Raw genomic sequence first — 13091 nt, 5'->3', positions numbered from 1 at the left:
AGGCTGTAGTGGAAACAGTGTCAGACTTTATTTTTTGGGCTCCAAAATCACTGCAGATGGTGATTGCAGCCATGAAATTAAAAGACGCTTACTCCTTGGAAGGAAAGTTATGACCAACCTAGATAGCATATTAAAAAGCAGAGACATTACTTTGCCAACAAAGGTCCGTCTAGTCAAGGCTATGGTTTTGCCAGTGGTCATGTATAGATGTGAGAGCTGGACTATGAAAAAAGCTGAGCATCGAAGAATTGATGCTTTTGAACTGTGGTGTTGGAGAAGACTCTTGAGAGTCCCTTGGACTGCAAGGAGATCCAAGCAGTCCATCCTAAAGGTGATCAGTCCTGGGTGTTCATTGGAAGGACAAATGCTGAAGCTGAAACTCCAATACTTTGGCTACCTCATGTGAAGAGTTGACTCACTGGAAAAGACCCTGATACTGGGAGGGATTGGAGGCAGAAGAAGGGGACAACAGAAGATGAGATGGCTGGATGGCATCACCAACTCTATGGACATGAGTTTGGGTAAACTCCAGGAGTTGGTGATGGACAGGGAGGCCTGGCGTGCTGCGATTCATGGGGTTGCAAAGAGTTGGACACAACTGAGCAACTGAACTGAACTGAGGCTGTAGCTCCTTGGACGGGTTCTGTTATTTCATAAGAATCAGGCTATTTCTGGTTGAAATAGGATGCAAGTGGGATGCTTGGATACCTGGCTTCAGAGACCTAAAATAACTTACAAATATTTTCTGTGAACACCTGAGGCTCATGACACCTCACCTCAAACTTAGCAAGTTTCCTTTCCTCACTGAGGCTGGCTGCTGAGAATGGAAAAAAGCAAGCATTTCAAATAGGTTCAGGCAATGAGTCTGAGTACCAAGTTCAACACATCCCCTAGGTTGTGCTTTCACCTTATTATTTCAGCTCTTGACTACTCCCTCTTCTTTGTCACTCTGGACCACTGCTTCCAAAAAATTTCCCTCTCTAGTCCATCATCTAGGCTGATCCCTCTCTCATTTTGCACCATTCCTTATTCAGATTTGGTAATTCCCATTAGACAGTGGAAGAGTGGACGCTAATTTGTTAATTGTGTTTCCTGACTTATCAACCCCAAAGGGTCATTTTCATTTAGGAATTAGACTCTTGTGAAATCAAGTGAATATCTAATTGGCTATGTAAATGCCAGCAAACTATAGCACGGGGGCAAAATTCAGCCTACCACGCTTTCAGAGTAAATAACAGGCATGCCCATTAATTTACATATTGTTCAAATCTACAAGGGCAGAGCCAAGCAGTTAAGAGAGAGAACGTATGGCCTGCAAGCCTGTAAAAATTTACTCTGGCCCTTCCTAGGGCCCTTTCTGCCAAATCCTGGCCCAACACAACAGCTGGAACCACTAAATAGATAAATGTGTATGTATGAATGGTTGAATTCTAGGAAGGAATCTTACCCTTTCCCTTGAACTAAAGGTCTATTCCATTCTGGCCTTGAAAGCTTCAGCTTAGGCTTTGATGCCCGAGCAGACCTAGTCAGATCCATACACCTTTATGAAGACAGGCCAAAATCCACCACTGAGGTCAAGAAATAGGCCTGCACCACTTGAAGGTCAACTTTAGGTCTGATTAACAGACTACCATCTGATATGTGGCCACTTCCAACATCCAAGGTATGGTATGGTCTATGAGAGAAATGGGCCTGATCACCTTGGTCATCTTAGGGAAGAGTCTTGACTCTTCAGCAGGTTCTCATAAGTCATCCGTTGAACTCTGTCCCATCTTCATTTAATCTGGCTTTTCCTTTTCTAGTCTGTACTTTTTTGTTAGTTTCAGAGATCCAATCCTCACTTATTCTTTATTCACTTTGTGGACTGTTGAATGATGCCAAAGTCAGGTCTTCACTTTCCCTAGTTACCAAGCTGGGAAGCTACCCATTTTGGGGGTTGTAACACTGATTAAGTCTCTCTACCTAGTCTAGTTCTGGCTTAGCCTCAACTGGGATTGGATTATAAAGATAAGACCAATTACATAGCTAACTCACACCATACCCTTAATCAGAAAATTTTAATCCTTAGTCTTCCTAGAGTTCACAACTCATTTAGCATTGTTATCAGCTGCCTGTTAGGAAAAAAAAAAATTAAGAGACAGTGGATGCCTCTCTATTTTATGTTTACTCTTCTATGGGTTTACAATGTCACATGGAGATAGTATCAATAATTTTAGGACAGTCTATCTGGAGGGTCAAGAATATGAGGCTTTTTTTTTTAAATCATTCTGAGATACAAGGAAGCAGAGACATCTAAGGTTTACTTAGAGTATCTGGAATTTCTATGATATCAAAGAAACATCTTGTTACTAATAATAAATGAAAGCAAATTATAATAGCATTATATAAATGTAGCTGTGAGCGGTTACTGAAGTACTGAAAGTCACTCAGTTGTGTCCGACTCTTGCGACCCCATGGACTGTATGTAACCTGCAAGGTTCCTCTGTCCATGGGATTCTCCAGGCAAGAATACTGGAGTGGGTTGCCATTCCCTTCTCCATATAGAAACTGTAATAAAAATTCTGAATGATAGGAGTTGAAAAGGTAAGATGAAAGACTTAACTAAGAAACAAACATTCTGAGAACACCAGATGGACAGAAACATAGCTATTTGGGAAAGCAGCTTTCAAATATATGGGGATGGGAGGTAACATGCTATAGGCATTTGTTGGAACACTCTACAACAGTAAGATTTTAATATAAGGGATCAATTAGAAATAACAGCAGTAAGTTTCCGTTTACTATGAAGAAACTTATTGACCTAGAAATAGTTTCCTTTGTTTCAGTTCTCTAAGGTTTTATTCGAGTCCTCACTTGCCTACTCTCCAGAATGATCTTAACATTTAAGATTAACTCAGAACAAGTACCTGGCATGTTCTGGAAGATAAATAGGTCACGTATCTTTGAAATAAAAAAGCCCTCTTGAGTATACTACTAAAATAAAAATGTAAAAAGTTTCAAGTTAAAAGTGCTGAAATTGGGCACTGACAGGTAAAATTAAAATTCCCTTTAATTATATGTATATGTAGTCCTTGTTTCAACATCAAGCTTAGAAAAATTTCTACAGATATTGAAAAAGACCCTCTTCAAATAAGAAGACTAAGAGAAATGCATATGGGACTTATTAAAAATTCTTACATGTCAGGATATAGTGCTGGAAACATTGTTAAAGCTACTTTCCAAAGATCTGGCTCAAAGTGAAAATCTCTCAAGCCAAAGCTCTCGACTAACAAGTCTTGTGATCCAGATGCTGAGGACTTGATCGCATTTTACTCATTCTAATACAATTGATGAGGCATCATGGGGAATCACAAACTAAGGACTGTCAGAGTTTTCTCCTAAATCATATTCTTGGTGTTTCTCGAGTACTAATCATACTTAATCATAATCAAAGTACTTCCTGAGTTGTTAAAAATTAAGTCAAAGAGTTGATTTTGAAAAATGGCAATAGTCATCTTCTGATTTACTATGAATAGGTTAGAAACTTTATGTATTTGATGCACAACATTTTGAAGTAAGAATAAAATGTCCCGAAAGGTCCATCACGGATTTCTGGGTTGTCTGTAGAATATGATACAAGATTCTTCAACTCACCTCCAGATGCCTTTGACCTTTCTTTCAACTTTTCTGCAGCCATTTCACCATAGCTGGGAAGTTCTGACATCTTCACTCCAGATCGAGCTTCTGCTATTAGCTGACGAGCTCTCTCTCTCAGCTGCCGACGTCGCTCTTCATCTTGCTGCTAAGATATATTGAACAGTTGCCAACTCAGTAATTGACAGAAATGCAATTTCATTTTCAATCTGATCATCATGATAGTAACTGGTTTACAGCATGGTGCTTGGCCCACATTATAAATAGGATGCTCTATATCAGTTGGATGTCACACCATTTTTAAAAGACATCCAAGAATCAGATTTTTTAAAACATTTACAAATTATTGTATTAAAATGTCTGTTAAAAATTCAAAGTAGCCTTTAAAGAATGTTTGGCAATATAATTACCAAAGTAAAGTAGCAGGATCAACTATTAATAAAATGACCGAGCTTTTAGGAAAAAAGTCGCAATATTGAAAACAGAAGTTCAATTAATACTTTTTTTTCTTAAGATTAAAATTTAACTTGCATGTTTCTAGTAAAGGCATACAGCACTGGCTAAAGGAAATTTTTGATAGTAGAAAATGCTGCTACATCATGTTGATCAAATATAGAAAACGGTATTTTTAGGGGGCTATGGCAGGTATAGGATAGCACATTAGTTCCTCAGTTATTGCTGATAGTTTTAAAATCAGAATTAGGTACTGATGTACTACTATCCCCATTTCTACTCTCCCCCCAGACACACACTGAAAAGAAAAAGTAAAATCTAGCGTGGGTTTTGGTATTTGAAATAACTAAAAATGACAGAGAGTTAAATAAATTAGATTTTGCCTCCCTAAAAACAGGTTATTATGAATTGCAAATAATCAATGTGAAACGGCTTTGTAAACTGGAAAGTATATGATATAAGGCATTATTATTATGACAAAACAAAGCCTGAAATAATCTGGCCCCAACATATCTGTGGTTACCTTCTCTTAACCTCTTCCAATCTCTATAAAACCTCACATCTATTTATACAAATTGTTTGTATCATGCAGTTTCATGCATCCATGGATTTGAAATGAATATATCATTTCATCTTCCTGGAAAGTTCTCTCATCTATTTAACTCCTACTCATTCTTCAAGATTCATTTTAAATCCACTAAATTTCTCTGACTACTCTTCTGTCCTCCTTGCTGGTGGAAAGAAGTTCTCCTTCTTCTCTGTGGCTACAAAAGTGTGTGTGTGTGTGTGTGTGTGTGTGTGTGTGTGTGTAGTGCATGTGATTACTTTTTAAAACACTACATATCAAGTTAAAACTCTGCACAAATGCCTCCTTCTCAGCAGAACTGAGCCACTCAAAGGCAGGAGCTAGATTTGACTTATCTTTGTATCTTTGGTCCTTAGTACACACCCTGGTGCTTGGTACTTGCTATAGAAATTTCAGGCATGAAAATTTATAATTTATACTAGCAAAGCTTATAATACAGAGGGCAAGATAAAACAGCCACAATAAGGAGATGTGATTAAAATGCACAGAAGAGTTCAGAAGAAAGAAGTTTACTTTTGTTGTGTAACTTTTTTCCCCCCAAGGGGAATGATTAACCAGAAGTGTACAGTTAACAACAATGTATAAAATAGGTTGGCAGAGAGGGACTGGAAAGAGTACTTAGGAGGCTCTTATAAATAGGACAAGGAAACTATAATGAGATTCAGAACTGGGATAGTGGCAATGGGAATGGAAGGAGACAAGTGTAAGAAACATATCAGAGCTAGAACTGGTACCTGTACCAATTCTTGGTAACTGATTAGAGGTAGAGGGAAGAAGAAAAGCTGACTCAGAAGTTTTAAACTTGGGTAACTAGAAATGTGGCATTAAAAATAGAAAAACCAAGATGAATTATAAGAGGAAAAGGCTGGAAGTCTGGGGTAAGATAGACTAGATTTGAGAGGCTGGTTGGACACTTGAGTCAAGATGTAAGTAGTTGGGAAGTGAAAATGATGCTAGGGAGTGAAGTCAAACTATGACTACAGAGCTAACGGCCGAAGTGACAGGAATACACAAGATCACCTGAAGAAGTACTGTAGAGAAAAATAAAACCTACTAACTAAATCACAGAAAACATTTACATTTAGGTAAAAATAGGAAAAGGAGACAGAGAAGGAAGGGGATGAGAACTGTAACACTGATACATCCTGAGAATCAAAGACGAAGAGGCTTTCATGAAAAAAGGAATAATCGACTGCAGTAAATGTTAGAGGTTAATGAGTCTGAACGTTTAAAAAGGGCAATCAAACTTGGTAGGTAATAGCATTAGAGAGAGGGGTAGGCACTAGACTGATGCAGTTCAAGCCCAGGCAACTGTTCACAAATTTTGAGACGGCTAGAACTGAGAGCTGTCAAAATTAACGCGGGTATAGAATGCAGCACAAGCTTGAAGCTCCCAGTGGGCAAAGTGAAACAACTCAGTATCAAACAAACATGCAATGACTGCAATGAATTGAATAATCAATGAAATCACACAATGAATCAGTGAAAATTCATCAATTTATTATGACATTCAAAAAGTTCTTAGAAGGATATATAAACTCATCTGTGGATGCTTTTAATAGAACTCCCTGAGACTTCCTGTTTGTCCAGCAGTTGGGACTCTGTGGTCCCAAAGCAGGAGGCCCAGGTTTGATCCTTGGTTGGGGAAGTGGATCCCACATACCACAACTAAGAGTTCACATGCTGCAACTAAAGATCCCAAGTGCTGCAACGAAGACTGAACATCTAGTGTGCTGCAACTGAAATATGGCATAACCAAATAAATAAATAAATAAATTTAAAAAAGAGAATTCCCCAAAATTAGTAATTGGAGAAAAAAATCAAGCACTTATCGTGTCTTTCCAGTGGGAACTGAAGTTTAGGGCAACTAATAAATAGCCCAGTTAATGATGACAGAAAACTCTACTTTATAAAATGATTCCAGCTATATTAACAATTTCTTAAAAAGTAAAATTAAAAAAAAAATGAAACTTTGCCACTCATAAAAGAATGATTGATTCTAGCAAGGCTTATGAACTATTATTAAAGCTCTTAAGAAAATGTTTTTTGGGAAACTGGATATTTATATTACATACTTTCCAAAGATGGCCATGACAGTATTTCTCATCCTATAAACTTTTTGCAGTGTGACTTTGCTATTTCCTTATCAAGAGATGACATATTTAATTCCCTTCCCCTTGAGTATGGGCTAGTGTAAGTGACTTGTATATAATCAACAGAAAATAGAAGTGTTGAAGGTGACTTCCAAGGCTGGGTCAGAAAAGGCTATACCCTTTTGCCCAGTTCTCTTGAAATTCTTGCATTTTATATGTTCTGGGAACCCAACTGTCATATTGTGAGAATCCCAAGCCATATGCAGGTGCACTAGTTCACATTCCCAGCCAAGTTCAGTCTTTTTTTTTTTTCACTCCCCCAACTCCCAAGTTCAGTCTTGAGTCTTCTGAGCTCACGTATCAGACATGTGAATAAAGGCTTCTTCAGAATATCAGCCTTTAGCCACTTTGGGTCACTTCCAACTGCTCAAGTCACCCCAACTGAGACTTCAGACAATGTGGAACAGAGACAAAGCACACACACTGTACCCTATCTGAAATCCTGACCCACAGAATTAGTGAGAATAAAAGTAATTTAGACCATTATGTTTGGGATTGTTTTACACATTAATAATTAGATCATGTGGTTAATTAAGTAATACCATATAGATTATTTCCTGGTTTTAAGAGGAAAATCGTATTTTAAATCCAGAGATCAGAACTAGATCAGGGATTAGAAACCACTACTCTAATGGTCAATCTTAGCATCTCTAATGTTGAGTCAACCATATGTAACATGTTTTTTGATGTGAAGCACATGAAGCAAGCACTATGTCTAAAGTGAATCTACTAAGCCTTTAGATATAATCTCCAGTTTATCTTAAACACAGGAGATAGAGAAACATGGTAAATGACAGAGCAAGGAAGCAAACAAACAAACCTAGGAAGTAGGATATTCAGGCTAACTGACCTGGTCATTTTAATGAGAGAGAGTTATAAAAACAAACACACAACAAAAGCCAACTAACCAATCACCATCCCCACCAATAAGAGGGACCTGACCAGATGCAATGTATAGGCCTGGGTTAGACACCAGTTGGATAAACCAGCTGTAAAGGACACTGCTGAATAAATTAAAGAAATCTGAATATAATCATAGTATTAAATGAGAGAAAATACAACAACTGCAAAAATAGTTTATATATTAATAACTTAATTTTGTCTTTTTGGCAAAATATATATGCAGACCTAGAAGGTTATTTACAAAGTTCATGGTGGAGCTATCAGGGTATGGAAATGTGATATTTACGTTTTCTTCAATTTCTCTTCATTGTCTAACTTTCTATAATATAACCACACTACATTTGTAATAAAAGTTATTTTTTAAAAGTCTTGGGGGAAAGGAAGAAAGAAATGAGATGACAGGTTTCTGGGTTGGATGGTTGTGGTAGGGGCAAAAGACTAGAGAGCTAACATTCAAGAGAAAGTAATTTTCTTAATATTTAGAGAGGCAGACTTATTTGTAGTTAGAGGAGTAGTATACACTGGGTAGAGTGAAACTGAAGATGCAATAATAATAATACACAAAAATCCTCAGTTTATTATTAGTATTTCTAAACTTAGAAAATAAAAAGGAAAGGCAGGCTTGATAATGGTGATTTTGGTGTCGGCTTAAAGCTCAACATTCAGAAAACTACATCATTTCATGGCAAATAGATGGGGAAACAGTGGAAACAGTGGCTGACTTTATTTTTCTGGGCTCCAAAATCACTGCAGATGGTGACTGCAGCCATGAAATTAAAAGAAGTTTACTCTTTGGAATGAAAGTTATGATCAACCTATGCTATGCTATGCTAAGTCGCTTTAGTCGTGTCCAACTCTGTGCGACCCCAGAGATGGCAGCCCACCAGGCTCTGCCATCCCTGGGATTCTCCAGGCAAGGACACTGGAGTGGATTGCCATTTCCTTCTCTAATGCATGAAAGAGAAAAGTGAAAGTGAAGTTGCTCAGTCATGTCCGACTCTTAGTGACCCCATGGACTGCAGCCTACCAGGCTCCTCCGTCCATGGGATTTTCCAGGCAAGAGTACTGGAGTGGGGTGCCATTGCCTTCTCCAGTGATCAATCTAGACAGCATATTAAAAAGCAGAGACATTACTTTGCCAACAAAGGTCCGTCTAGTCAAGGCTATGGTTTTTCCAGTGGTCATGAATGGATGTGAGAGTTGGACTATAAAGAAAGCTGAGTGCTGAAGAATTGATGCTTTTGAACTGTAGTGTTGGAGAAGACTCTTGAGAGTCCCTTGGACTGTGAGGAGATCCAACCAGTCCATCCTAAAGGAGATCAGTCCTGGGTGTTCATTAGAGGGCCTGATGTTGAAGATGAAACTCCAGCACTTTGGCCACCTGATGAAAAGAGCTGACTCACTGGAAAAGACGCTGATGCTGGGAAAGATTCAGGGCAGGAGGAAAAGGGGATGACAGAGGATGAGATGGTTGGATGGCATCACCGACTCGATGGACATGGGTTTGGGTGGACTCCGGGAGTTGGTGATGGACAGGGAGGCCTGGCGTGCTGCCGTTCATGGGGTCACAAAGAGTCGGACATGACTGAGCGACTGAACTGAACTGAACTGATTCATATTTCTTGAGCTTTTATGTGCTAAGTGCTTTATATGTATGATGATCTCATTTAATTTTTACAACCCAATTTGTACCAATGAGAATATTTAGTTTTAGAGTTCCAAGATCTCACAGCTAGAACTGATGTTAGAGCTCAGAGTCCAATCCTGGTCTGTTTGACTACAGGGCCCTGGTCTTAACCTCCGAACTATTTGATCCCCAAAAGTACCAAATTACATGACCAACTGAGGAAAATTGAGCTTTTTACTAAACTTTCATCTTTCAAATTTAAGAGAAGTTAACAGCACTAATAAAAACCATTATTTGATATGCCTCAGGCAACTAGGTTTCAGTGAATTTCACCGCATGAGTAATAACTTCTTGCAGAGTTGGAATTTGGTGATTCAGACTAAGATGAAGTGGTCTTGGGTCATCTTAACTGCATAAAAATGAAATAAATGATTCTACCTTTCTGAATATGAAATGAGAACCTAGCTTTTTCTTATCACCTACCATTTTCTCCTCCTCCCCCAGTAATACTCCCATCTGCAAATGTTTCTGAGATCTTACCAAGAGTGCAATTTAAAGCAGACAATCATTAATAAAACCAACTCTAAATACTAATTAGGGACACTTTATCAATTTCCATGTAAATTGTTTGTTTGTGACTATTTACCTGTCATTGTTCTCCATACAATAGAAAAAAATGCAAATGAACAAATCAGAATGCAGCCCTAATGGGACTTTCTGTTTATAACCATTAGCCCAGAGGTGTGCTGTAATTCAATTCTCAAGTAGCAAGATTTAGTCTCATTAACACACTGCAAGGGCAGGTTACAACTCATAAAACCCTACAGTAAACAAAGTTTATGGACACAGCACAAAATCTTGAGCCTGATTGACAGAATTCTAGTTCCCTATCAGATTGCCTTGATTTACTTTTCTACTAATGTCCTAACACCACAGAGACAATTTTGCTTGGGCCTAGAGCTCTCCAGTGGGATGGCATATCGGTGCTGTTTGTTTTCTCACCCATTAAGTTCTCTTAAGACAAAGAGCCAACTGAGAAAACAGAAGTTAATTGTTAAGGTCACAAGGAAAACCTTGTAATTACAGCAATTGATTATGCAACCAATTTAACTGATAGTATTACTAATTTCCAGATTCCTTATATATAAAACTATTTCATCTTAATTTTTACATATAAACTTCATTAAAAGTCAGTTTTTACATTATTATTTAAAGAACAGATAGTACCAAATCTTTGTATCTTTTACTTAAAAGAAACATATTGTTTATGTCAAAGGAATAAAATGATCAGAGAGTAAGGATGATGATTATTTTGTTATTTTTGTATGTTTGTAGATTTGAGTATTTCTGACAATGATGGTTTGCCTAAAACAATTCAAATACAGAAATGTGTTATCTGTTTTCACCTTTCTGCATTCAAAGGAAGACAGTGACTCATAGCTGTAAATAAGTCATCTGTTTACCAAATCTGCTGAAAAAAATAAAGGAATCTTTTCAATGGGATGCAATGTAAGTACCTTAGAAGACTGCTGTCATTAAAAATTACATTTGAAAATTCAATACATAGGAAACTTATCTTTCATTTATCTGCCTAAATAAACTTAAATAAATTGAAGCAGTTTCCTATTTTTTTAAGAATGGGTCTGATGGCATTTACCTTTTTCTGTACAGTATTATTAAGAGAGTTAGACTGATTTATATAGGGCATTTGAGCTTTTGTAAGATGGATGCACTCTTTAGAGGGAAGCTGTATTTTTGAGTAAATACTGGCTGTGTGTCTGTGCAGTGTGTTCACAGGTGTTGTCTCATTTACCATTCACCACTCTGAGGTAACCAATGTCACTCCGGTTTCACAGAAATGGAATTGCACTTAAATATACTGCCCAAGGTCATACATCTTGTAAATGGCACAGTAAGAATTAAAATCAGTGTCTGTCTGATTTCAAAGGGTTGGTCCTGTCTATTACATTATTGGTGTTCAGAAAATTTGTCTCAAGCCCTATTGCTGTTGTGATTAAAAAACAACAACAGTTTTTTACTTATTTTTGGGCTATACAAATAAGGTTAAATGCTCCTTTGTGCTACTGAAAACAGTAGCAGTAAAGAGAAATTAACTTATTTATATTCATTTAAAACTTACATTCTTGACCTTAAATTATAAGCCTTCAGAAAAGTACTGAATGTGGTACATTTAAGCTCCACTTTCCTCTTACCTAACATCTTCAGAATAAGGCTAAAGTCCTGTTATGGTACAAAAAGCTTGTATTTCAACACAACGGATTTAAATATTCAAATATAGAAGATGGATCATAACTAACCACTTTGGACATAAACTGAAAAAATATTTTCACAGCATGTCTTCAAGATACTATTTTCCTTATCGTTCTAAAATGGTCTACAATCTGCCATAGATAGACGCACTAGTAAAACTTGACAATTTAAGGACAAACTCTTCAAGAATAAGTAATGTAATTCCTTGTTTCCTTTCCATAAAAACGTACTGGTATGCAATTTTTATATTTCACAGTTCACCGACATCTAGGCAAGCTTTCTTCTACTGCTTCAATGGTGCTACTTTTAATTTTATCCTCCTTAGTCGTAGTAATTAAAGTGATCAGCAGTGGCATCCCAGCGGCTTTGACACAGCTACAACCCCCTAGCAGACTTTTGCTTTCAAGGGGAAGAGGAAGAAAAAGACCACAGTTTCATTTCACAGAGAACAAGAAAATCAAGCTTCTCCAATCCTCAACTTTATTCAATTGTTCTTTCAGCAGCCTTTGGATCTTAAGAATCAAATAAAAATGGCTGCCATGGGGGGTCCTTTTGATACTTGCCGCAAATGTCACTGACTGACATTACTTTAGCCAAAAAATGATGCCATGGATTTGTGAAGGTGAATTAAAACATGAGAAACTGTCAATGTAGCTGCTGAGATCATTACCCACCCAAGGGTGTCTTTTATAACATTAGATATTTTTATTCAGTCAGTTGAAAACTATAGATTGAGAAGGCTTTCTATTTAAGAAACATGTCTACACACATTATCATGAAATAGGCTTTTACAAAATTTACAAATATGTTATTTCAACATAGTTTGCATCTTTAGTCTTTGTAAATCTGTATTTATAACAGAACAAAGCAGAGTATTTCTACCAACAAACCCATATTCCATGTCCTTTAACTCCCTTAACAACACAATATCCTGTGCTTACTTGTGTTCTTCAGTGTTTTCATAGTTTTAATAAATGAACTTGGGCTAAATACATTTTAACTTATCTAATTTTTTTAAAGGGCTTTACTTAGTACTGCTAATATTTCATTGGATTCTCTTCTCAAAATGGTCCGTGAAATTCCTCAGTTTTATAGTAAAATAAGAGAAAGAACTTGACTGCCACCCTTTCATCATTAGACAGGAAGCAAAGCTCTGTTATTAGGCATTCAGAAAGGACAAAAAAAAATTTGTGCTTGTCCAGAGGCAAGGATTACCAAAGTGCACCTATTCACTTGCAACCAAAGATAAAAATAAAAAATAAAATTACAAGATCTTTAAAGGTTTGGGTAGACTAGGTATTTTCCTGCCAGCTTGATCAGTTCTTGACTGAATAAATAGGATTTAGAGTAAAACATTAAAACTGTTTAGCAGATCTTTTCAACCCATTTCAAACTTTTCTTATGCTGGTTTGTAATATAAGCAGACATGCTTATAAATGGCCACACCTGCTCATTTCTCTGGGGA

The 13091-nt window shown here is 37.1% G+C and overlaps 1 protein-coding gene across 9 annotated transcripts in view; it reads right to left on the bottom strand.

The window, feature by feature from the left end:
* EHBP1 (EH domain binding protein 1) overlaps nt 1–13091 on the bottom strand; it is a 386656-nt gene that overhangs the window by 56880 nt on the left and 316685 nt on the right. For 7 of the 9 annotated variants that reach the window (XM_061432759.1, XM_061432760.1, XM_061432765.1 and 4 more), the window contains one exon: nt 3634–3781. In XM_061432759.1, the coding sequence (XP_061288743.1) occupies nt 3634–3781 (148 nt within the window). The remainder of the gene's footprint in view (nt 1–3633; nt 3782–13091) is intronic. The other 2 variants (XM_061432761.1, XM_061432766.1) reach the window with 1 other exon arrangement.

The sequence above is a fragment of the Bos javanicus genome, chromosome 11 (genome assembly GCF_032452875.1).
Source record: "Bos javanicus breed banteng chromosome 11, ARS-OSU_banteng_1.0, whole genome shotgun sequence".
Taxonomy (NCBI): domain Eukaryota; kingdom Metazoa; phylum Chordata; class Mammalia; order Artiodactyla; family Bovidae; genus Bos; species Bos javanicus.
Note: the sequence above shows the minus strand (reverse complement) of the source record. Positions and strands in the feature narration are given on the sequence as shown.